This window comes from Stenella coeruleoalba (assembly GCF_951394435.1).
Source record: "Stenella coeruleoalba genome assembly, chromosome: 1".
In the NCBI taxonomy this organism is placed as follows: domain Eukaryota; kingdom Metazoa; phylum Chordata; class Mammalia; order Artiodactyla; family Delphinidae; genus Stenella; species Stenella coeruleoalba.
In genome coordinates, this window is record NC_137169.1 from 408,940 (window position 1) to 433,972 (window position 25,033).

The 25,033-nt window shown below is 64.2% G+C and overlaps 2 protein-coding genes across 4 annotated transcripts; both read right to left on the reverse strand.

Annotated features, from left to right (window-relative positions):
• Nucleotides 1-1,732: 1,732 nt before the first annotated feature.
• C1QTNF12 (C1q and TNF related 12) lies at nucleotides 1,733-5,960 on the reverse strand (the record flags this gene model as incomplete). The annotated part of the gene is made up of 8 exons (XM_079932119.1): nucleotides 5,383-5,960; nucleotides 3,438-3,539; nucleotides 3,273-3,357; nucleotides 3,025-3,176; nucleotides 2,582-2,690; nucleotides 2,256-2,346; nucleotides 1,963-2,041; nucleotides 1,733-1,831 (listed from the first exon to the last, which is right to left on the reverse strand). Exons 1-8 carry the CDS (start codon nucleotides 5,548-5,550, stop codon nucleotides 1,733-1,735), a joined length of 885 nt encoding a protein of 294 aa, XP_079788245.1. The 5' UTR covers nucleotides 5,551-5,960.
• Nucleotides 5,961-6,783: 823 nt separating this feature from the next.
• On the reverse strand, nucleotides 6,784-22,356 carry UBE2J2 (ubiquitin conjugating enzyme E2 J2). Of its 3 annotated transcripts, XR_013824335.1 has the most exons (8): nucleotides 21,019-22,356; nucleotides 17,207-17,337; nucleotides 14,544-14,584; nucleotides 10,503-10,605; nucleotides 10,284-10,422; nucleotides 9,887-9,967; nucleotides 8,906-9,303; nucleotides 6,786-8,412 (listed from the first exon to the last, which is right to left on the reverse strand). XR_013824335.1 is itself a non-coding variant. In XM_079900567.1 (7 exons), exons 2-7 carry the CDS (start codon nucleotides 17,335-17,337, stop codon nucleotides 9,019-9,021), a joined length of 780 nt encoding a protein of 259 aa, XP_079756693.1. In that variant the 5' UTR covers nucleotides 19,588-19,770; the 3' UTR covers nucleotides 6,784-9,018. The 3 variants fall into 3 exon arrangements, 2 of the variants coding, with proteins under 2 accessions (XP_079756693.1, XP_079756692.1); XM_079900567.1 differs by lacking the exon at nucleotides 21,019-22,356 and adding an exon at nucleotides 19,588-19,770 and having other exon boundaries at nucleotides 6,784-9,303; XM_079900566.1 differs by having other exon boundaries at nucleotides 6,785-9,303.
• Nucleotides 22,357-25,033: the final 2,677 nt, after the last annotated feature.

Here is a 25,033-nt window from a genome sequence, read left to right on the forward strand (position 1 = left end):
GGGCCCAGCTGGACACGGCACATTCCAAGGGAATTAGAGCTAAGTGGTTAATGACCTCCCATTAGGGGCAGAAACCGAGAGGAAGAAGAGACAGACGGGAAGCGTGGAGTCGGGCGCCGGGCGCGGGCCCTCCGGCCCTGGCCACCTGCCCGCAGAAGCCCTGGGCGGCCGGCTTGTCCGTCCTCTCCATCTCTCTTCTCCTCATCTCCTGTCTCCCGTCTGTCGCCCCAGCAGGGCCTGGCCCCAACCTCTGTCATCACAGCCCCTGGCAGGTCTGGGTGAGGTGAGACCTGCCCCCTCCCGGGCCGGGGGTGGGGTGGGGGGACCGGCCGGTGTTGAAGGACAGTCAGGAGAGCCCCGGGGGCGGGGGGGCGTCTGGTCCCACCAGTCACCGCCTCAGTGAGCCCTGTACATGGGTGGGAACACAGACTGGTGCCTGCGGCCAAGCTGGGCTCCATACAGCAGTGTCAGGAGGCCTGGGCTCCTCGGCCCACACAGGACCTCGGTGCCGGGGGTGTGGGGGGCGGCCCGCAGCCTCCCCCGACCTCCCAACAGAGACCCCAGTGCGCCACTCACGCCTCCCCCTTGCAGGCGGCGGGAACATCCCTCTCAGACCAGGCCGGCGGCGCCATGAAGCCGAGAACCGCCCCCAGACCCGGGGCCCCTGATGCCACCCGGGGGAGCGGGGAGAGAGGTGGGGACGGGTCAGTGGCCACGCCCGCCGCTGCACGCACTGGTGCCCTCCCGGCACCAGTGCTTTCCTGCCTCATTACCCAGCGGGCTGCAGGGAGGGTCTGGCGGAGCGGCTGGTAACCCACCCCACTCCCCACGCCAACCCGAGCTGGCAGACGGACGCCCGAGCCCCTGCCCTTCCCTGCTCAGCCTTGGAGACGGGTCTCCGGGCCCCCCTGCGGCGGAGCTGACCCCCCACCCCCAAGCCCCAGTCATGGGCGGAGGGCCCAGGTGCCAACCAGCGATGGTATCTCGGCAGCTCTGCAGAGACCCGGACGTCCACGACCAATTTACATTCTTCCGTCTGAGCTTGAGTGGTGCGGGCAGGGGCCGGATCCACAGGACCCACAGGCAGGGCCTCAGCCGCCTGTCCGGGCCACTCTGACCCTGTCGCCGGGGGCGGGGGGCAGCCGCCAAGGAGAAGGTGGTGAGAAGTAAGGTCCCTGGGGGAACGAGGGACGCTGAGGACACCCGGGCCGCGGGGACATCGTCCGCGTCTGCTCCCCACCAGCCCCACGGGGGGCCCCGCCTCGCCCTCTGCTCCCCGACACGCACTGTGCCACTCACCAGCCTCGAGGTCTCCCGGGCCCTGTGAGTGCCCACGGGCTGCTACCCTCTGAGGCTGGACCGGCCCTGGGCAGGCGGAGGGGTGGTCCCAGGCCATGGGCAGGGCCAAGCGGCGCCTGAACAGACACCTGTCCTTGTCATCGAGGTAAACGTGGCCCCTGGCAGGCACAGGGGCCGTGGGGGACGCACCCCAGCTGCCAGGGTGCTCGGCCGGAAGCTCCACCTCCAGGGCCAAGCCCGCGCCCGCACCCATGGGTGTCCTGAGGCCACTCCACGGCTGCTGCTGCCCCCGCCCTCCCCCACCCCTGCCCCTACAACGCCGCAGCGACCAGGCGACAGGAAGGGCTGGGGGCTCTTTATTGCTGTGACCCCAGGTTTACCGGAGGGCAGTGGGGTGAGGGTTGCGGCAGCTGCCCCGCGGCCCATCGGCCCCTCACGTGCCCAGGAGCAGGCCGGAGAAGCTGGAGCTGCTCTGGACGGTGAGGGCTGCGCCGGAGCCATTGTCCACAAAGACGGAGGTGTACTGTCCCGCCTGCAGACACCCACAGTGGACGTTACCACCCACAGGGCCCGGCTGCCGGCCAGGCGACACCCGGCCCGGGCAGCTTGGAGGCCCAGGACTGCCCCCCGCCCCCGCACTGCCCCACCGACCCCCGGCCTCACCTGCAGCTGCAGCAGCCCCTGCACGTGCACCGTGAAGACCCTGCCGCCGCTCTCCAGGCCGGAGATGGCCTCCAGGGACCTGGACGCGGGGCCGCAGGGGTGAGGGCACAGTGGCCGTGGGGTGGGGTGGGGTGGGGTGGGCCCCCCGCCCCCCCGCTGGCGCCCAGAGACTCGCATGCTCCCGCCCCGGTGCTCACTGCAGTTCTCTGTGTTCAGGGAAGCCCCCCTCTGTGGGCAAGATGGTCCCCGTGCCCCTCAGGACGCCCCCACGACCCCCAGGAGGGCCCACTCACGTGTGGCGATGGCACAGGGACTCGATGCAGACCAGCACACGCACTGTGTCCCGGGCCCGCAGCCGGGCCCTGCCCTGCAGCTCCCTGGGGTCTGCGGAGACAGGCCAGGTCTGCAGCACCTTCAGGGAGGACGGAGCAGGGGGGGCAGGGGCTGGGGGGCTTCGGGGCACACTGCGGGTTGGGGAGGGTGGGCGTGAGGACCCGTCCAGCCCCCAAGGGAGTCAGGGTGCGAGCAGGAGACGCCTCTGCAATGGGACCCAGGCCTGGGGCACACCCGGAAGGCCAGCCCCCACGCCCCGCATGCACCCTGGCCCGGCCCCGCTCACCCACGTGCAGGCTAGCAAAGAACTGGAAGATGGCGGTGACCGGGGCCGTGAACCGACCGGAGGCCAGGCTCAGGCCAGACCCCCGCAGGAAGGCGCCCTGGGCAGCGGGCTGAAAGGACAGCAGGGGGGTGCGGGCTACAGAGCCTGGACCCTCACCTTCCACACCCAGCCTGGCGGAGGCGCCTGAGACCAACAGCCCCCAGCCCAAAGAGGCCCCAGGTGGGCAAGGCAGAGGGCTGACCCGTGCATCTGCACCCACCCAGGCCTCTGGGCACAGATCGGGGCCCCAAGGACCTCCAGAGGAGAGGGTGTGCCTGCCCCTGACCACCCCGGACCCCACCGCGAGCCTCGGCGGGGCGTGCGTGGGCCCGGGGTCGCCCGGCCCTGCTGGGGCCTGAGCACCCACAGTGGAAGCCCCCGGGCTGCCCCCCACGCCCACTCACGGCCTGGAAGCCCTGCAGCTCCACCAGCGTCCTCTTGTCCACCAGCACCGGGCCCTTCAGCCGACAGTGGAAGGCCTCGGACACCAGCCACCTCCCCGTCCCCTCGGGCAGCGGGGGGCCCAGCGGCGCTGAGGACCGACGCTCGGTAGCCTCTGTGGGGACAGGGTGGAGGGGCGGCTCGGCTCAGCTTGGGGTACCCCCAGGGTGACCTCCTGAGCCTCGGGAGAAGAGTGGGGGGGGGTGCCTACCCTTCAGCATCCCCTGAAACTCCTGGAGCACAGCCTCCTGGGTCACTTCCGCACCGGGGGGTCCTGGGGGGCCAGGGGGGCCTCGCTGTGGGGGAGCAGGAGAAAATGAGGATAGCTGTGGGACCCACAGCCATCCCCATCCTGGGCTTAGACCCCGGGGCTCACCGACTTCTTGTCCTGGCCTCGGCACCGTTTCTTTGAGGCCCCGTCATCGGGGCGCCGGACGAAGTTCAGCCATGTCATGTGGGCATCTGTGAACTCAGGCAGCTGAAGGGTCAGAGGACAGGGCTAGAGTGCTGACCACCAGGCCCCACTGCCCCCTGGGCAGACACAAGGAAGATGGCAACGGGGCACCACAGGCCACCCCCAGGACTCAGGCCAGGGCCTGACGTCCAGGAGCCTCGGGTCTGCTGCTGTGTTGCAGCAACCGTTCCCAAGCAGACGGGCACACCCGTGTGCACACGGGGCCGGGCCCCACATGTCCTGACAGGGGCCCAGCCCCGGCTGAGAAAGGCAGTGGTGGGCACGAGTGAGTTCTCCAGAGCCGTGTGAGGCTGGGGGCAGTGGGCAAGGTCCCGCTCTGTGCTGGGCATCGGGTGTGCCAGCTGGCAGCCCAGGATCGGACCCTGCAAGCCCCCCTCCTACGCCCAGTTTCTGCAGCAGGGCAGCAGGAGAGGCAGGGGCACGCCCAGCCCCAACGTCAGAGAACGCGACAGCGTGCCCGGGGAGGGGCGTGTGCCGGGAGCTCGGTCCCTCTCTGCGTCCAGGTCCGTGTGGCGGCCTCACACGGAGGCCCCTGAAGTGGCCAGGAGCGCAGCAGACTCTGGTGTGGCAGGAGAGAGCCACTGCCACGAGGCCAGTGGAGCCCTGGCTACTCCCGGAGAGCCGCCCAGGCAGGCACGAAGAGGGGTCCTGGCCAAGCTCTGGTCCAGCGGTCAGCCTCCAGCGCCGAACACGACGAAGGCCCAGGCTCCCAGGGCAGGCCTTTACCCTGGGGAGCTGGGAGGGGCCCGCCAGGGAAGGGAGAGGAGCCAGGAACTTCCGAACGTTCCGGGTCCTCACTTCTGCTGTCCGCCTGTTCCTCTGGCCGCCTCAGACCGGAGCCATGTTGGAGGAGCCGGGGTGGGCAGGTGGGGGAGGAGCCCAGCCCCAGCAGGAAGAGCAGGGCTCCTGACGCCTGGGGAGGGCCGTCTTGTGGCAGGGGGGGCATGGCCAGGGACATCCCCCTATCTGCCCCCAGACTGCCCTGCCCTGGCTCTGGAGGGGCAGGCCGGGCAGGAACTGTCCCCAAGGACACCTCCCCCAGGAGCCTGGCTCAAGAGTTTGCGTGCCTCTGCCCCAGAACCTGCTGGCAGCCCACTCCCCTGGCAGCAGGGCCCGAGGCGGACTCTCTCCTCAGCCTACCCAGCTGGAAAACGGCGCCTCCGGCTCCAATGGGGCCGCGTGGGCCGAGAGCAGCCAGGGTGGCCGCCACGGAGACGCCCCCAGGAGGCGGGAGGCCAGGATCAAAGGCTCGAGGGCTGGCAGGGGGCCTGGCCCAGCAACTGCCGCTTCACTCCAGCGGCCACCAGGCCTGCGCTGCTGGGGTCAGCTCTAAGATCCCTTCGGGGAGCCCCAGCCCAAGAGGGTGGAACCCTAGGGCTGAGGCAGGTACAAGAAGCTCCTCTCAGAGGGCCGGGGGCCTCCCAGGCCTGGAGCACGTCCCATGCCAGAGGCCGTAAGGGGTGCTGGCTGCCCAGCAGCGCGTCAGGCAGAGGCTAGCCTGGGCCTCACCGGCGGCGGGAGTTGGGGCAGCCCGGGTTGCAGCAGGGGCTCTGAACTGGCTGCCCAAAGCACCTCCCCAATTTGCAGTCACACCGAATGGCAGCAGGTTGCTCGGGGCACGATGGTCCCTGGGGCTTCAAAGGGTTCAATGCAGCCCACTGGGAAGCCCCTCCACGCCCCCACCCCTCCCAGGCCCAGAGAGGGTCCTCGAGGCCGGCCCGATCCACACTGCTGTGGCTGCTGCCCAAAGCGCCCCCCCCAGACGGGGAGGGGGGGCCTGGAGAGTCCAGCGGGCAGAGCCCGCAGCTGGGAGGAAGGCGCCCACGTGCGCCCAGACCCTGCCTACCTTGGGGAAGCCCAGTAGCCCCTCGCTGCTGGACGTGGTGGCGTTGGGGGCTGCGGGGTGCTGGCCGGGCTTCCGTGGCCTCTTGGGCTCCCGCCGGGCCCTCACGCCCCCGAGGAGCGTGAGCTGCGCCCAGAGGAGGGCCGTGGCGGCCGCCCAGACCCAGCGCATGTTGGCTGCCGGGTCAGCTGCAGCGGCTCAGTGATGTGAGCCCAGGTGCCTGAAGGCACTCAGAGCCCCGGCGCGGGAGCACAGCCCCGAGGGCTGCCCGGCCGCCACTGGTGCATGTCTGCGCGGGACGAGCCTGGCTAGCAAGGGAAACGGGAGGACACACCCCTGTCCCCGCAGGTTCCCTCGTGAGCAGTGCCCTTGCCGCCTGCGCTGCCGCCAAATAAACCCTCCCCTCCTCCCCAGAGCTGGCGGACTCCAAGGGGGAGGGCTCACGGGTGGCCCGGGGCGACGATGGGGGCGGAACCCACACTGCTACTGCCCGAGGGGCGAGACGGCCTCCACCCCGGCCCCTTCAGGGCGGGGGGCCCCGAAGCCACGGGCGGGACACACTCCATCACAGCCCCTCAGCCACCTCCTCCGACCTCTCTCCTCACCACCTCTCCCGGATCCTGAGCCCTCTGGCTCCGCTGCAGGGCCCCCACCCTAGGGTCCCGGGAAGGGCAGGGTCTGGAAGCAGGACAGCCAAGCCACCGGGCTCCCAGGCTGTCCCAGCCTTGGGGACCTGGGGTGAGCGGGGCCAGCAGGGGAGACTGGTTGACCTCGGAGGAAAGGTGTGGCACATAGCTGCCCCAGACCCCTTCTGCCCCCTCCTCTTCTTGGGGCACAGGGCCCACCCTTACTGAGGGGCTGCCCTCAACTCAGCCGGGCCCCTTGTGCTCTCCAGTCCCCAGGACTGTCCCCCCAGTAGCTGTGCACAGCCAGACGAGTCAGCAGCAGAGGAGAGCAAGTGACAGTGGGCGGGTCCCCAGGGGGAGCTGGGGCCCTTCCTCACCTCTGGGCTGCAGGCAGCAAGACGGCTGTAGCCAGGTGGCACCCACAGGCTCCAGTGGAGGCCCGGGTGGAGGCTCGATGCTTAAGGCAGGACCCCCACGGCCAGCCACCCCTCGGCTGGTGCAGCCTGGGGCTACGGGCCGTCAGAGCTGTGGCTGGCCGTCAAGGAGCTGCTGCCTGCAGCCCAGCCTTGAGGAAGGTGGCACGGCTCACTACCCTGGAGGGCAGCACAGGAGACCCTCATGACACCCCCCCCTGCAACTGGCAGACTCCAGCAGGAACAACGGGGAAGGAGACCCCGGCCCCAGGCCATGTCCACAGTCGGCAGCTACAGGCAGACCCGCCCCAGACACAAGCTGGGGGGGACAACGTGAGGAGCATCTGCCCGAGGACACCTGGCCCCTCCCTCCTGGCTCAGGTGGAGGTGGTCACCTCCCAGGACGGCAGCGGCCAGCCCCAGTGGCTCCTGAACTCACTGTGGGGGTCCGGCTGCTGAGCCCAGGTCTCGAGGAGGTCATGGTACAGAAGCCTCCGCTGCGCCGTCCCCGCTGGGACCCTCCACGTGACCTGCGGCCGACAGCCAGCCAGGGGGCTGCCAGACACACCCCTCCTGTCCCAGGCTGGGCACCTGTGTCCCGCTGGCCTGGGCCACATGGACATGGCAGTTGCGCCAGGCTCCGGCACCAGCCCGTGGGTCCTGTGGGTCCCAGCTCCCCCAGTGAGGCTGGACCAAAGGGAGCCTGCTCGAGGCATCCACGCCTCCCAGCCACAGCCACCGGCTGCCCGCGGGGAGGCTCAGGCCAGCTGCCCGCGACCCGACCGTGGACACACCGCCTCCGCAGGGGAGGACGGGACCTCGGAGCCCCGGCACAGCCCTCAGCAGGCCGTCTGCCCGCCGCCCGGGGGGAGCCGCAACAGCCTCAGACCGAGACCTCCGAGCTGCGCCTGCCAGGTGACACCCCAAACCTGGGCCTGGGAGAACCTTCTGAGGGAGAGACACAGGCCCAACAGGACAAGGTCATCTTTTATTCGGGGGTCACATCAGACAGCAAGCCGCCACGGGCGCCAGGGGGAGCCTCTGTACAGCACAGATCTGCTCCCACCGCTGACTGAAGTTTTTAAAAGTTGAGATTTCACACACACAAAAGAAAAAACACTTGTCAAGTAATTTCTATTTCCCAAATGTTCCTCCTCCGAAGAACCTCAGGAAACGCGGTGCGTCTGGAAGGGGCACCAACCTCCACAGACGCACCCTCGGGCCAGCAGTGGACGGAGGGAGGCCTGGCAAAGCCGCACCCGTCGGGGTCCGGGCCCAGCAGCACAGCACCACCCCGCCACCGGGGTCCACCGTGGGTCGCAGGACACCCAGCTGCCCACGGGCTACCCAGTGCTGGGTGGAGAGGAACTTGTGGTATACAGACCCCAAGAGCACAAAATTTAGGAACAAAGACAAAATGAAAGACTGTTTTTCACAAGAGCGGGTTGAATACAAGCAGTAAATCAAAGAGCAATTTTAAATAAATTGATCAAAAAACAAAGAACGTGGAAGATGCACCAACGCCGGGCTGCACGCGGCCTCCCTGCCGGCCTCTGGGTGAGGCCACAGGGTGTCGTGCGGCGCGCCCGGACACGGCGCCTTCCAAACACCGTGCAGGATGTCATTAGCAGAGACGAGAACAGGGAGACGTCGGCGATCCAGGAGGCGCAGGCCCCAGGTCTGAGACGGCGCCCACCGGCGCTGCCCCTGAACCCGGGTGTCCTTCCCGGGCGGCCAGCCTCTAAGAACCGGCCACGGATCCGCTGTGAAAGGGAATGTGTGAGCCTGTCTCCAGGGCAAACCAAAGAGCTGGACCACGTGTGCGGGAAGCCCCACGTGTGCAGAGCCTGTCCGGCGGGTGGGACCCAGGGGCCCGCTGGGGGGGTCTCCTCCTTCCATTAGCGCAGCCAGTGGGAGCCCGCAGGAAGCCATGGGGGTGAGAGAAAGCCAGCAGCGCGACCGCGCAGGACGCACAGCTCAGCCCCGGTGACAGCCTGTGGTCAGAAAGGAAGCAGATTCTCAACTTCAGCAAAACAGAGCACACGTGCTTTTTCCCAGGAGGAACCTGCTTCATTCTAAGTAAACACAAATGCCAAAGCCCAATCCCCTGACCCACCCATGGCTGTTCCCGGCCAGCGGGCCCCGGGCCACCCTGCCAGGCCCCCAGCCACCCTGCCAGGCCCCCGGCACTGCCTGCCGAGTCAGAGCTCCACACTAAGAACGCACGCAGAGTGTTGGATAGGCATCAAGTTTTATATTTTTAAGTGACCAAATCTAATAAAATGAAAAACAGATTACTAAAATAGATCCAAAAGACAATACGGGAGATAAGCTATAAAACCAAAGCGTGAGGCCCCCTCGTGGACATGGAGCCTCCCAGCCCCCAACGGACGCCAGGGCACAATGGGGGCTGGGAGTCTCACGTCTCCAAATCCAACTACACACTTTGGTTTGTGTTTTCCTTTTGAAGGTTTTTAAAAAGCTAACCCCAGGAGTCAGGCAGGCCCGCCCAGTGCTCGGCGGCACGTCCAGCCAGCCCACGTCGAGCTCGGGCCCAGCGTCCCTCGTTTCCGACCACCTCTGCTGGTCGTGGCGGCGGCTCACTCCTGCGCTATGCTTCTCAGCACGTACTTGACCGTGTAGGCGAAGGCTGCAAACCCAACTATAACAAACAAGTTCGCCAGGGCACCGCCCAGGAGTCCGTGGTGCCGGTTGGCCTGCTGGAGCCCCGCGAGGTGCGGCCCAGCGCCCGGCGCGTGCCCGTTGAGGAGCGGAAGCCCGTTCTGGCCGTGGTGCGTCTCCCCGTCTGGAACCACGTCTGGTAAGGGGAGAGCCTGGGGTCTGCTACTGAGTTCGTCTTGTGCTCTCTGTTTTTGCTTAATTTCCTAAGACAAAAACAGCAAGAAACAAGGGTTGGTTGAAACAAGCCAGCTCCTTCAGGGCTAGGGAGGGGACTGCGGTCTACCACAGAGACCCTGCAGGGTCGGCGGGCAACGGCTGCACGTTTCGTCCTGACAACTGCCCTCGGAGGCAGTGCCGCTGCTAATCCTGTTCAACAGACGTGAAGGCCACATGACTTGCCAAATCCGCCAAGCCTACGCCTCACGAGCTAGGACCGAGCCAGGTCCGAGCTACTCTGAACCACCAGGGCCCCGACTTGCGTGTGGCTCAGCCTCCCGTTCATGGCTAGGTTGTCTGCTCTGGCACCAAGACCAGCAAGCATCCCTGCCCCTCACCCCTGGCCCCCCAGGGCCTCGACAGGCCCAGCGGCCTTCCCCCGACTTCTCCCCGTCTCCAACCCACCATCCAACCCCCAGACCCCAGAGGAGAGGGTCAGGTCTTTGCACCTAAACACCCCCCCACTCCCGGTCTGCAGTACAGGAGCACATGTTCTCTGTGGAAAGTATTGAATCAAAGTGTCCCTGACATGGAGAAAGCAAAACTAATGGCCAACTTTCACTTTCTTACCTCCACGACTTCGGGAAACAATTCACAAAACACTTTGTCTTTTAAATTAAACACTAAACTTTGTGCAGCCAGTTGTCTTTTCTAGGAAGAGAAAAGAAGAAATATCAGCCCGAAGGCTAATTTCAATTCTTTCACATCTAAACACACACTGACAGACAGTCGAGGGCTGCTGTCTTCTTGGTGTGGAAAGGACTCCACAAGCATGCTCCTCGTGACAAGCTGACGTGTGGTCTCCTAAGGCTGTTCACCTTCCTGCATCATCCACTGACGATGCTAGACCTGACCCCTACTTAAAACGGGAGAGAAATGAAAGCCCGATATCAAGGAGTCGCTGTCCTGACTGGGTACAGCAGCTGTGGAGACCAACCGCACTGCCCCCCTCCCGCCCCCAGCTCACTGTGAAGTCCGAAGTCTCAATGCTGCCCAGGGTGGGGCCCTTCTCCACCATGAAGCTCAGGAGCCCCGTCAGGATGGTGGAGACGGACCAGGCCGGGTTCCACGTGTCTGGGTGGAAATCCGTGATGGAAAGACACAGCCTGAAGAAAGGGACCCAGTCAGCGGGGTGCACACTCCTCAGGACCCCAGTCCCACTTCAGAAGCACCCTGGACGCCTTACCTTGTGTTGCACTTAAATCTTCCATTAGGAGTTATCATATAAATACTAGGAGGTTTAAAAGGAAATTCTCTGGGAAAAATTAGTTTTCCATGATAATAGCCACCTGTATCAGAACAGAGAAGGAGCCTTGTCATTGTTCAGAGCGCGACAGGCCCTCACTGCCCTCAGGGTCCCGGCCCGGCCCAGCTAGGTGTCCCCACCCGCTACCCACCAGCCGACCATCCCTGGAACACACACATCTCACTGGGGCTCACGACCACCAACCTAGGGGGGGCCCTTACCCCCACTGCCGACTACACGTCCCTCCTCCACCCTCGCGTGCCCCCCTCCCCGAGAGCAGAGCATCAGGACAGAACCTCCAGGCTCCTCGCTGGCCCCACGTCCACCCCCGCGAGTGGCAGCTCTTCCGGTCCCCTCACTGCTGCCCCACCTGCCTCTCCTCCACCAGACCACACCCAGCAGCAGGCAAACGCACCATCATTTCCCCCCCCTTAAAAACAAGTAAACACAAAACTCTGACCCCCCGCCCCCCCCCCCACTCCCCTCCAAGCCCTGCCAGATGCTCCGCCTCCTTTATGTAAAATTCCTGACCTTGAAGTCACCAGACATCCCCGCTGGGCTACGGGACCCCATCTCAGGCCTCACAACCGTTCCTCAAGGCCAACCCGGCTCCTTCTGGCATCCTCCCGGCACCTCCAGACCCTCCCCCACTCCAGACCTGCGTACTGACCGTCCCGGCAACACTGCCCCAGACGGGTACAAGATGGAATTCCTGCTTCTTCCCTCAAGCAGCAGCTCCGTCCTCTTAGTTATTCAGACTAAACTCTGGGGGTCCCCTGCTCCCGTATCACACCTACTCCATCAGCAAATCCCAGCAGCCCCACCTTCCCACAGATGCAGCCCCCAAAGCTTGGAGTGACCTCACCGGACCCCTGGCTTCCATCCCTGCCCACCCAGCTCCAGGTCCCACCATCCCGTCCCCACTGGAGGCCTCACCCCCTTGCTCTCAGGGTGGCACCTGGGAGCCTGTTGGAAATGCAGAGCCTTGGGCCCACCCACACCGGCGGGGCAGAACGTGAGTTTCACAGGATTCCCAGAGACGTGTGCGTGTCTGTGCATGTGTGCACGTACAGCGAGGCTTGGGGTAGCTGCCCTGTCCTCCCACTGGCACTCCCAGCTGTCCCCCCAGCCCTGCAGGTCTCCGCTCCAGCACCCCACCAGGGCAAGGCCTCCCACCGCCTTGTACGGCTGCAGCACCCCAGCTACCTGGTGTGCTCTCGCTTCCACTCTCACTGTCGGGGGTGGAGGGGTGACTGAGACCAGTGTCACCTGCGAGGACAGCTCGGCACACAGACAAGCCCACCAGCAAGGGACTAACTCTAGAAGCGACGCCGAAGCACACCTGCAACCCACAAGTACTGAGAAAAGCCCAAATGGAAAAAGCGCAGGAGATGGGAACAGGCGCTCGGCCCAGAGAAGACCATGGTGGCGCGGTCGTGACGGGAAGCAGTGGGCTCACACCACAGGAACACTGTCCGTCTCGTTCAGTCGGGGGCGGGGGGTGGGGGGTGGCGACCCCGCCTGGCTGATCCAGAGGGGACCCGTCGGCACCACCCACCAGTCCCCAGAGGGAAGGGCTCCAGGCGCGGCCGAGCACAGCGAGGGGCTCAGGCAGAGCCATGAGCAGGGTCCACGGTGGCGGGGCCGGCAGTTCTCCTTGCACCCAGGCGCACACTCCCAACCTCAGAGGGTCCGTCCCGGGCCGGGAGGTGCATCCAAGGGCGTGAAAGGCCCCTGGGCCTCTCCTCCGGCTTCATTCCAAGTGTCCACAGGCACTGAGCCCCGGGACAGACAGACAAGACTGTGAGCACCGGGCCGGGAGGAGGCCTAGGAGAACCGCGCCTGGAACCCCAGGCACCTCCGGCCCCGCCCCGCTGACAGAGAAGTTGTGCGGGGCGATCCCTGGGCCCTGCTCCACCCCGGGACCCGCCCCGGCCACACCATCCGGTCCACACAAAGACACCGCAGAGTCTCAGAACGAGGCACGGTGACTCCCCCAGTTTTATGATTTTAAAAAACTATGTTAGCTATTCTAGGTCCTTCGCCTTTCCATAAGTTTTAGAAGCAGTTTTTGAATAAGCCTGTGCTCACCTACAAAAACCTCTGTTAGGGTTTTAACGGGATGCTGTAAAACCTCTAGACACAGATGAACACTCGTGTACTACCGGGAAGCCCACCGGAACCGTGAAACTAGTGTCACGGTTTTGGCACCGGCAGAGCCCAGAGCAAGGACCAGGTCAGCGGGCAACCGACACGGAGCCAGACAGACGTGGACGTGGGAGGGAAGGGTCAGAGCATCCGGAAGTCAGAGGAGCAAAGGAGGAGGGAGCCAGAGTCCACACAGGTCCAGACCCTGAGGCCTGAGAGCCATCCACCAGAGGCGGCAATTCTGAGGGTCCCTCCGAGACCCTGATGGGAACAGAGTCAGCAGAGGATGGCACTGCAGACAGCAGAGCCCTGAGCTGAGGAGGGGACAGGCATCGGGAGAGGGCACAACAGCAGGTGCTGAGGGGAGAAGGGCAGCGTGTGGGCGGGGTGCAGCGGAGGAGGGGGAGGGCAGCAGGAAAAGCTTTGGTCTCCGAAGGAAAGCTTTACAAGGAGGATGAGGACTTTCCCAGCCTTTAGACCGGGAACAACAGGGACACACAGGAGAACAGATGGGGCAAATGAGAGGAAAAGTGACAAGGTTGGGTCTGGAAAAGGAGAGCCTTTCATCCAGCTCAGAGGGGCTGGGTGGGCGGGGGTCTCCTGCAGTCCCAGCCACCACACCGCTCGCTCGGGGCTGCCCTCTCCTCTCCCTGCCACCTGTACCCTCTGCCCAGGTGTCAGCCTCACTTACGCCACCAACAGTTCTGGCTGGTCCTGGGCTCAGTGTGTGGGGGGCTCTCATCACACAATTAGTAAGCAGTGTTCTCTACTGTACGTTAAACACTAAAACCACAAAGAATAAGAAAACTCTGAAACCAGGCCTAACCCTACTCGCGAGAGAACACTGCTCGTTCTCGGTGTCTGTCCAAGTTCGCTAAAAACGTATCGTGTGTTTCGTAAGCGTTTTAACATGAGCTGTGCGAGCTGTCCTGCAGCCTGTCTTCCGCCCCTTCTCCTGGAACCCCCACGCAAGGCCATCGCCGAGCCCGTTACCCTGTGGTCATGACACATCCACCCTATAGATACGCTTCTGCACACTGTTTCCCTAGGGCAGGTCGTCCCCCAACAGGGATTCCTGGGCCACAAGAGTCCCACGAGGCTAGTGACTTGTCTTCCCAACTACCCACAACACTCCTGGGCGTCCAGAGCACCCACACTTCCTCCCCAGTAGCACGGGTCCTCTAGTGGAATCGAATGCACAAGCCCCCAGGAGGAAGACACAAGTGTGCTGCTCCGGCCACCCGAAATCAGGACCCAGGGACTAGAGTGCCCACTTGGCCACGGCTCTGTCCCAGGCTCCACCACCCGGAGGCTGGCGCCAGGCTCCCCTCGGGCCCCTGGAGGCTCACTGACTGACAGCTCCGAGATCTGTCTGCAAACACCAGAGGATGCTGGGTAGCATCACCTGACCACGGCAGGCCCTGCAGCCCCCTACACCTCAGGGTCCTACCCGCACAGGGGCCCGCCCCTCAGCTCAGAGGACTCAGCACAGAGTGAGCACTCAGGAAATGACCCTTCTTTCCTTCAACAATACACATGTTAGTCTTACTTTTCCCCCGTCTGTTCTCTCAGCTCTGATCCCACTGACGTCAGAGGCTGGGTAAATTCGATACTCACAGCAGCCCCTGAAGACGGAGGTACATGGGCAAAACCAAACCGAGCAAACCCCTCTATGACTTGTAGGAAACCAGAAGGGGCTCCACACGCGTGCGGTCTACCTCACGCACATCCAAACCAGAAACAGTGTTATTTACAAATAGGTGTTTCTCAGGCAAGGGCAGCTCTGAACACAGACGCCGCCACTTGTTCCTCTAACTCAGGGCAAAGACTTACCTTCGTAGGGAGTCATCTCAGGGCCTCGGACCACATAGTGCCTGAGGGAGGGAAGAAAATGAGTTGGCTTTGGGGACGGCAAGTTCTCCAAAGTCTGAGTCACTCCAAGGCCAGGGTTTTTAGCGCCCACCCGCAACTAGACGTTCACAGACGCTCAGTAGGGGAGCTGAAGGGTGAACCCGACCAGCTACCCAGCTCCCAGCTCTGCAGCTTCTCCAGCTGCTGGCACGTTAGCCGCTCTGTAACGGGATCAGAGAGGCTGTGTCTCCCAAGTTTTCCACAGAGTACTTCTGTATCCACAACACAATATGCAAAAAGCTAATCCTCTCTAACCGTCAACCGACGATTTAAAAATTAACTTCACGGGCTTCCCTGGTGGCGCAGTGGTTGAGAGTCCGCCTGCCGATGCACGGGACGCGGGTTCGTGCCCCAGTCCGGGAAGATGCCGCGGAGCGGCTGGGCCCGTGAGCCATGGCCGCTGAGCCTGCGCGTCCGGAGACTGTGCTCCGCAACGGGAGAGGCCACAACAGTGAGAGGCCCACGTATCGCAAAAAAAAAAAAAAAATTAACTTCACAATTTATTCTTGAGACGTACCTGAAACCTGGTATTTTTCAGCATGCCCAAATATCACGCAGTAGCTAACCCGGGAACAGCTGGAGACACGCAGAGGCTGGGTCCCCGGCCCTGACGTCCTGGAAGAACCAGACTCGACCTCAGAGCAGCTGCCCTCCAGCAGGAGGGACAGGGACAGCCCGTGACTGTCACCAAAGTCCTCACACGCAGAGAGCCTCAGTCCAGGAGCACCAGCCGCCATGGACTCTGCTCTCCACGTGAATAAACGAGGCTTCATCTCTACGTCAAGAAGCATTTGAACTTATGATTTTTTTTTTTTTTTGGCCGCACCTCTCAGCTAGTGGGATCTTAGTGCCCCGATGAAGGGCTGAAACCTGGGCCCTCAGCAGTGAGAGCGCAGAGTCCTAACCACTGGACCGCCAGGGAAGTCCCTGAGCTAATGAATCTTCAAAGAAGACAGAAAAGCACAAAGAAGAAAGTAGACCTAACCAAAAATACCACACCAGACACACTGAGCACAGGTCAGTAACCGCCCCTTCGGGCACTGCTTCCCACCAGGACGCTGCGACAACCCCTACCCCCTGCTGCCTGATAACGTCTGACTCAAAAAATACTGTCGTCCCGTGTCAGCAGACCAGGAACACACCAAGGAACGTGGCCTTAATTTGTTACTGCTCCCAATTCCTGTGCCCAATCTGAGGACACCGGGAAGGGCCGGTGAGCAGGGCTCTGAGAGCGCCCAGCAGCCCTGGGGCAGCAGAGCAAGGAAGGCTTGGAGGACAGGCATCTTCCAAAAAAACACGCTCTTCTCCCAGCTGAAGCAACAGACACCCACAGCTGAGCAGAAGAGCCCACGCAGCAGGCCTGACACTGCTGTCCTCAGCCAGCGTCTGGGAACTGGATTCCAAAGGGTTCTCATCGCCCCAATGCATCTCAACTATTTGTGCAAAAAACGTACTTAATGCTGAAGGGAAGCCTGCTGTCCTGCTGGGAGTCTGGAACACTGGCGGGTACCAGGCAGAGCTGCCCGTGACCCACCCCACTGAAATCCCTGGTGCTCAGTCCCGAAAGGGTTTCCCTGGTGGATACACCTCACAGGGCTTGTCACAGCTGGCCACAGGGGAGGGGAAGCTTGTGTCCAGTCTCCAATGGACTCTGCCCTGCGCCTCTTCCTTTGCAGCGGGTCCTCCTAACGAATGATGGAGCGTAGGACCCGACTCGACTCACATGCAGCAGGGGCCCACACAATGAGGATGTTCCCCTAGACTGCCATGGGACCCATCTGTCCACCTGCCAACTACGTCCTGGGGGCCACGCTTGGTTTTTGTCGTCTGGGGGCAGGGAGAGCTCTGCTGCGACACTGATGCCTCCCCCACATGCCAAGGCCAGTCTCCCCGCTGAGACCCTCTGCCCCACCTGCCAGTGCTGGCCCTTCTCTGCGAGCCAAGGGAGGAACGCAGACCCAGAATCCTCGAACACCTGTCCAACTTGGAAAATGCTTTTTAACTCAGATCTCTTTTCTCTGAATTTCAAAAAAGTTTTTAAGTATTTGTTAAGAACAAAACATAACAAGGAGAAAACACTCCTTGATATTTCAGCCCTACACTTTGTCTCTCACAAAGTCACCAGCAAACCTGGTAGGAGCAGCTCTTCTACCACACGGCGACAATCACTATGAAATGCATATTCCCAAAACACAGAGCTGGAGCATCAGGACCCGTCCCCCCGTCACCAACTCGCCAAAGTAAGACAGGGCGCCTCACAGCACCAAGAAGCAAAGAGCAGAGAAGGAGAGCCTAAACGTGTAGCTTCTCCAACAGCCGCGAGGCCTGCAGGCCCCAAAGCCTCCCCCAGGAAGGACCCTCTCTCTGGCCCCAGCAGGCAGGGGCCAAGGACAGCCCACCACACCCCCAGCTGCTGCCCATCGTGAAGACACCCGGGCAGCGTCCACAGGCCTCGCAGTCCACTCACACCTGCCAAGGGTACAGGAGCCCCTTCCCCGCGCCAAGACGGCCCATCCGGCCCACACAGCCCAGCCCGAGAAGCTGGGTGACGGGTGGTGTGGGCGAAGGAGGATGCAGAGCCTTACCACTCAAGGATGTTGGAAGGGAGGGGCTCGGCACAGATGTAAGGCACGGGGTCTTTCTTAATCCGGAGGTAGTCCTGCTTCAGGCGCTGCGTCGCTGTTGTGGGTGCTCTCTTAGCGCTGTTGCTGCTCATCTGTGGAAGACAAAGGTCTATGCTGACGAGGACAGAGGTGTTCCCTGCCGCCCTCCCTACAGGCAGCCTCCGCCACCCAGAGTCAAGGCTCATGGGCCGCGCTGACTTGCCTGAGCCCTCAGACACCCGCGGGCCTCGCGGAGTCCCCTTTCCTGTCTGCCCGCTAGGATCTTCGCTGACACGACATCGTCAGACAGAAAGGTTAAGAAAAACCCTGCAGCCACACTCCTGTTTTCAAAGAACCTCCACGGGGAGAGAGAGCTCTATCTGCAAGGGTCGCGGGAGGAGGCCCTGACCGCCTGCCACGTGAGCATCTCCCCAGTGCCGTGCTGGGCGGTGCCACTCCCCCGCCACGGCCCACTGATGCCCGCTGTTAAACATTTTCCAGCACACCTACCACTGGCCACAGGTGGGTGGGAGCAACAGAGGAGCAGAGAAAGAGCCTCTTTTTGGGACTGGAGAGAGAGACGGGGACCCCAGAGAGACTCAGGAAGCGGCAGCTGGACAGGCAGAGATAAGGAAGTGTCCTGCGTCCAGGACACATCACTGGGTCACCGCGGCAGGAGCCAAACACAGTGAACAGCGGCCGATGAGGCCAACCAGGGATGCGAGGCCAGGCCATCAAGCGGTGCCCACAAAGATTTTAGGCCCAAACCTTAAGGCACATCAGATCTTCTGTTAGAAAGGTCACTCTGGTGGCCCAGCAGAGGATGGATGCGACCCATGGGACATACAGGATGGCACAGGACAGCACTGAAGGCTGGGGACAGGGAAGGAGGAAGCAGGCATCATTCAAGGCAAGAGACCTGAGGGGGCCCTGGGACACCTCAGCTCTGCCCCAGAGGCGGGAGGGCGGGATGGGGACGCGCAAGACAGGGCTCCCCACTCTCACGGGCACCACGACGGCTCTAGCTCGATCCACTTAACCTACCAGAATTTCTCACAACGTAAGGTGCAAAAGCAAAAAAGTTCTACTGCTAAAAATAAAGCACGAAAGCCACTGGTGTAAAACATGGTGGAGACAGAGAACACACCAGGGTGTGCAGCTCAGGATGGACAGGAGTGTCCAGGCTAGAGGAGAGGCCAACTGGATGGGGGGCAGTGAGGGAGGAGTCACTCTGCCCGAGTTCCCAACCTGTCCCGCCGACAGTGGCCAGGGTCTCCACCTGGAGCCACTCCCCGCACCGGGCCGGCCCCGCCTCACCTCAGCCCGGGGCCTCTGCATGCCCCTTCCCTCCCATCAGCCTCTGCCCACGTCGCTGCACCAGAGGCCATGGACTCCTGCCCAGTGGGATCCTCCTCAGAGTAGCCTCCCCACCAGACGACGACCAGGGCTCGCTGTCTCGCTCTGCACCCCCGGGGTACCCGCAGTGGTCCCGCCACACGCATCACAGCGCAGCCCTGCTTCCTACTCTGGGGCCCCTAAACCTCGGATCCCCATTCACCCCCACTCTCCCCAGCCCCACCACACACCCCTGATGCAGGGCCCGCTGCTCTGCCCGTCAGAGACCTCGAGACTTCCGCCCAGCCTCCCGGCTCGCAGTCTCCCTCCATTTCAGTCCATCCTGTTCGCTGAAGTCGGATGACCCTTCTCATCTCACAATTCTGATCGCAGCCCTTCAGGAGGCACCCAGAACTAAGCAAATAAACGTCAACACCTCCACCACCTGCCAAGAGCTCTCCGGAGCAGCCCCAGACCGCCCTCTAGCGCCCGACTCCCAGGGCCCCCGACATGGCCTGAGCCGACCCCGTCCTCATCCCAGCCACACGGCCCCTTCCCGCTCCAGCCTCTACTGGCAGACAACTCGCCGAGGCCCTGGTCAAGCGCCTCCATGCCACCCAGCTCCGCTCCGCACAGGTGCCCGCCAGGCCCCCGCAGACACCACTGGCTGCTGTGCCCTCGCAGGTGGCTAGACCAGCCTGGGGGGAGCACTCCGTCCACAGCACCGCCCCAAAGGCCGGAGAAGCCAAGGGGACCGGGGCGATGTGTAGTGACAAACACAGCAACAGTCCAAAAGTAGGGCCACCACCCAGGACTCGTTTCCTTTAACTGCTCGCCGTAAAGTTAACTCTGCCGACACAAACCGGCTCACTGGGTAATTCAGATACAGCCGTGCGGGCCTCAGTCAAGCGGCCAGCTGGGTGCTTCACAGAGGGTAGCGCACGGCCACAGAAAATAAATAAAACAGATCCTGCCCGCCTGGGCACAAACGGACTTTTCTCTCGCTTTTGCTTCCAAAGCCGACTTACAGTCCAGCTACCGGGTCCCTCAAAGGAAAGGGCTCCCTCTGCGCAGCGCCCTCAGGCCCCTCCGGGTGACTTCCGGTGAGCCGGCCTCTCCCAATCCGCCCGTGCGCACCGACCAGGCGCCTCCACAGGCCATGAAGCGCTCCTCAAGGGCCCTTCAGGCCACGTCCCCACGGAGAGAGCATGTAAGGCGTGTCACGCTGAAGGAAACAGGGCGCAGACGTTCAAAACAGAACAGAACAAGAAACAGGGCCCGTGCACAAAACCGCAGGGCAGAGAAGCTGAAGGCGGGCAGCCCGAGGCAACGGGGGACAGACGTGCCGCCCGCCCCTTTCTCCCGCTCGGCGGCTGAGTGCTCCAGTGACTGTGCGGCACGAGACCTTGGCCTGACCCGCCAGAGGGCACGTGACACACCCGTGCCCGGGACTCGCACGGAATTCTCTCCCTTCACCAGCAGGGTTGCTTCACAGGCCGGACGGAGGCCCGGGGCTGATGGGGGCCGCCCCGCCGCCACCCCCGCACCTGCCAGAGATCGGCGCGGCCAAAGTGTGCGGATGACTGAGCGCCAGTTCTAGGTGCCGAGATCCAACGGTGCCTGCAGACACGCGGGACCTTTCAATCAAGCGAGACCCTTAAGTTCCTGTCCGCGAAAACGAGCCTACACCGAGGGTCTCGCACCTCCAAAGAACAGAGCCGCGACCACCGCCCTCACTAGCTCCGCTCGCCGCCCCCTCCACCGGCTGGGGCCTGACCTCTCTAAGTGTTTCATGCCTGGGCCCGCGTGCGGTCGGGAATGGATGGGAACTAAACATAGACCAACTAAGTGGTACTAACTGGAAAAGGGGCGAGACGCTTACACATGGCCAGACGAGAGAGCGGGCGTGCACAGGCGAGGAGCCGGCCCAGGGCCCACTCCGGCCGCCCGGCGTGGAGCGTCCCACTCTGACCGCCCGGATTTTCTCTCAGTTACCACCCCAAGGGCGTCAACCAGGCACGCTCACTGCTGGGGGGACATAAGGGGCGGTCTGGAGTCCTAACTGCTCGGGAATGAAGCGGCGGCGGGCTGGACGGCAGTCACCCCATCCCAACACGGATTCCCAGAGCAGTTTACGAACCAAGCTCTACGCCGGCCCGTCCTGACGGCAGCCGCAAGTGTGCCACTAACGGGAGGCCTTTCCGTGGGACGCCAACCGTGTAACCACCCGAATCCCCAAGCTAGCCGGAGGGAGAAAGAGCCGGCCCGGAGCCCCGGACGCCCCGCCGTAACCGAAATCGGGTTCCACGCACGGAAGCTCCAGGCCGGGCCCCGCGAGCTCGGACGGGGCGGGGATGGGCCGTACGGAGGCCCCGCGCCCCCCGCCCGCCGCTCGGGCCGGCTCCGGCGCGGCGGACGCGCGGCCGAGGCCCCGGCACAGGCCCGCGGCGCGTGCTCACCTCTCCCCGTCGCCGCGCGTGGGCCGCCGCCGCGCTCAGGCTCGCCGTGCTCGAGGCCAGAGCAGGGAGCGAGAGAGTGGGGCCCCCGCCGCAGAGCTGCACCGCGCCAGGACCGAGCCCACCCCGACCGCCGCCGCCGCCGCCGCCGCCGCCGCCGCCTCCGCCTCTGCTTCCAAGATGGCCGTTCGCGGGGCGGGGTTATCCACGCTTCCGGTTCCGGGGCGCGGTTAGCCGGGGGGCGACCTCTCTAGGCGGCCGGGCGGACGTCGCCTGCGTCTCGGAGCCGCCACCCGCCCCAGGAAGCGGAAACAGTAAGCGCATGGGCAGTGGCTTGCAGCCTCGCGGGGCGGGGCCCGAGCCCTTCTGCACGTCTGGTCTGACAGCTGGGGCCCTCCGGTTGATCCTTCAGCCGCAACGCTGTCCGGCTGGCGGCCCCGGGGAGAGTCAGCAGCCGCAGCGGACCGGGGCCCCCCACCGAGCACGTTCCCCTCCTTAGGAACCCCGGCCTTCCGCGGGAAGACAGGTTCTGTTAGAGGGTGACCCCCGCGGTGCCGGCGTGAGCCCCGCCCGACTTCTCTGGGACGCCGACCCTCCCGCCGGCCCCCTTTCAAAGGATCGGCCCAGTGCGGACTGGGGGGCCCAGTTCTTGTGCCCATTTAGCAGGAGAGCGCGGGAGGCACTCTGCGTCCCCGGGCCTCAGTGACCGAACCACCTGGGGCCCTGAGAATCGAGTCCTGGGTGGCCTTGTGTGGCTGCGGTAACGCGTGGGACCCGGAGCCCCGCCAGAACCTGTGCCAGGTGGGGTCCGCCGTGGGAAGCCTGCCCAGCCCCTGCCCAGGGGGAGAGCTGTCCTCATAAAAAGTGTTGCACTGTTTCCCGACCGAATTTTCCACCCAGCCCATCAATAGGGTCATTATGCACCGTGGATGCCGCACTGAGGCTGGCTTTCCGCTCCCACGGCCCCCTCCCTGGCCCTGGGGGAGGGGGAGGCAGAGCAGGGCGGTGGGGCGGCCAGGGAAGGCCCCGGGGAGCAGAGGGTGCTGCCACTGGGACAGCATCAAGACAGCCCTGACCACGGGGCCTGGAGGTGTCATGTGCACCTCACATCTGCCTTGGGGAACACTGGGGGGCACGCGAGGATGGCACACAGGTGGGGTTCTGGAAAAGGGAGGGCTGGGCAGCTGGGCAGGCCGACACACTACCCTTCCTGGTGAGTGGGGCTGGGGGTGCCCACACAGGCTGTGCCATTGCCGGCTCGGCTGTGAGGCTGGTGGTGCTCGTCAGCCAGGACCCATCTGGAGGGGCCGTCTCTGGGCAGAGCACAGGGCTCCGTGCAGCAGAGCTGCAGTTCAGACCCCAAGTTCTCACCCCTGACCACGACCCTGACTGCCTCTCGGAATAGCCCACCGGTCAACGGGGTAACTGACCACGTGGCGATTGACGGTGGACTCCAAGCCCTGACGGGTGTAGCCGTGGCCACTGGCAGAGGGCGGGAGGGCGGCCATGCTCGCCCCCGAGTCTGGCCCACCCAGGGCGCCTCAGGCAGGATCTGAGCGGCCACTGCAGGGCTGGCCCGTGACCCAGGGCAGAAGCAGAAGGAGTGCCCGTCGTCCCTCGGCCCAGCACCAGGCGAGTCGGCCCGTGGGAAGCCAGCCTGCTACGTCTCTGGCCCCCAGTGTCCCCCGGTGCTGGCCCGCCCTCCTCCTGGGGAGGCTGACAGTCCCCAGGCCCCACCTCCTGCTGCCACGCTCAGGAAATAGCTCGGCCTGCCCTTCACTCCCCCGCCTTCCCCCCCACCCGGGCTCTGCCATCCCCACACAGGGTGGGCCCAGCTGTTTCTAGCTCACGGAGAGTTCTACAAGGGAGGCCACCCTGAGGCGCCAGAGTGTTTCAAATGCAGGTGTGGGGCAGACCCACGGCCGGACCCTGAGCCGCACACGGGCAGCGTCACGCACTCTGCCCACCGCAGCCAGCCGGAGCCCCCTCTGTGGTGGCAGGAGCCCCTGCCTGCCACTGCGGTCAATGCCTGGCGGATGGAGAGCTTCTGCAGTTGCACCGAGGAGGCCCCTTACCCTCCGGCGGGCGTGGACTCCAGATGGGCCAGCTCCAGGGCGGGGAGGATGCCCCTACCTGCCCACCCCCCAGGAATCCCACACACACGGGCAGAGCCCATGAGCTCAGACTTCACGTCTGTTGCACTGGAATTCCCCCAGGGCCAACCTTGAGCTGTCCCTGAGGGTGGAGGTGGAGCCCAGGCACCCGCAGTCTGCAGGGCAGCCCCGGCCTGCAAAGGGACGCCTTGGTGCCTCTAGGCCCAGCTTCGGTGAAGGCCACCACTTGAAGGCTAGGGCCAGCCGTCCTTCTGGGGAGAGGGCGGGGGACGGGGGCCCTCCGCCTTTCCCTTCTCTAATCCTTTCAACATACAGCCGTCAAGGGAGCTGGGGAAGCCCTGTCCCGCCCCAGACACCACCTACTGCTCCTCCAGGGACTGGAGGGGCCTGGTGAGGCAGGCGAGGGCACGGGCCCAGAAGGGAGGAGGGGGCTGCTGGCCTCACTGCCACTGGACGCAGTCTCTGTGTCTCTGCCCTCCCAAAGGCAGGCTCTGGGGTGGCCGCCTCAGGAGGAGGAAGGAGGGGCTCTGACACTGGCCCAGTGACATCAGTTGGTCTCACCTCTGAGCCTCGAGGAAACTCAATCCCACTTTGTACCTGAGGAAACGGGCTCAGAGAGGTTGAGTAACTTGGGCAATGTCATACAGTCGATGAGTGGCAAAGCTGTGATTCGCACTCACGCCCAGATGAGTCCAGGGCCAGCTCTTCCCCAAGCGTGACTTCCCTCTCCCAGAGGTCTCCTGTGGCCATCTGCCTCCTTCCAAAGCCACGAGGCTGGTGACCTCGCGCCTCCTCAGAGCCAAGGCCCCACCAGAAGGGCCTGGTGGAGGTGGGGGCTTCCTCCCTCATCTCAGCCCGGGTCCTCAGCACCGATTTGGGGTGGGGTGTCAGGAACCCAGAGCCTGTGTGGGGAGGGGCAGAGGGCCTGAGTCGACCCCTCAAGCCTGGGACCAGGCTGAGGGTCCGGTCACTTGGGATGACGAGGCCTCTGGGTCATCCTAGAGCCATGTTGGGTCCCCCGGCCTGTCACCCTGGGGCTGTCCTGCCTCCAGCACACTGGCTGGCCTCATGCAACCACACTGAGGCCGAGGGTTTCAGCAACCGAGATGGTGTGTCCCTAGGGTGTGGTGCTGTCTTCGTGGGTGGTGCGTGGTCTTAGTATCTCCTGGGAGGCTGAGCTGTGGGCGCCATCTCCCACCTGGGCCCCAGGTCCTTCCCACAGTCCCCGCCTGTCCCAGGGGCTGGGCAGCCAGCCCTGGCAGACCCCTGTGTTCTGGGAATGAAGGCCCCTGCCCAGCGACCCTTGGCCACAGACACTTGTGGTCAGAGGCCTGGCAGGTGGGGGCGAGCAGGCATCCTTGCAGGCCAGGCTGGAGGAGAGTGGACAGGGCAGGGGGCATGCAGGGTCTGCTGCAGCGGGGTCCCTCCTCGCCCTCCAGAAACCTCGGGCCCCTCACCCCAGCCAGGGCCAGGGCCCCAAGCCCGGCGCAAGGAACCGGGGCAGGAAAGCTTCCCACCGGGGAAAGACGCCAGTGTCTGCAGCCAAAGGCTTCCCCTTCCAGGACCAGAGCAGGTGTGACCGCCCGCAGCCGGGTCCCTCCCCACCGCCGCGCCCCACGCCCAGCCTGGTATAAATAGGAGGCTGCCTGGCCAGCGTTGGGCCACGGCTGCTTTGCCACCTGCTAGAACCGCCAGCAGCACCGCCACTGTCGCAGCCACCCAGCACGGGAGGCTGGAGACACCCACACAGGGAGGCTCCAGCCTCAAGGCCCCAGGGGTGCCTGAGGTGGCCTGTGGCCGGGGCAGTTGGGGCAGGCCGTCTCTCCGGGTCTCCCCTGCCTGAAGTGGAGGGGCCACGTCCCACGTGAGAGGGCAGGGGCTCCTGTCCACACCTTCACCACGCC

What these genes read in the sequence shown, in the direction of transcription:
- UBE2J2 (XM_079900567.1), bottom strand. Translation starts at nt 17,337, where the DNA reads ATGAGCAGCAACAGCGCTAAGAGAGCACCCACAACAGCGACGCAGCGC. An exon ending in AGATTTAAGTGCAACACAAG is followed by an intron (nt 10,423 to 10,502) that starts GTAAGGCGTCCA and finishes CCCTTTCTTCAG; the next exon opens with GCTGTGTCTTTCCATCACGG. An exon ending in TGTTTCCCGAAGTCGTGGAG is followed by an intron (nt 9,304 to 9,886) that starts GTAAGAAAGTGA and finishes TTTTTGTCTTAG; the next exon opens with GAAATTAAGCAAAAACAGAG.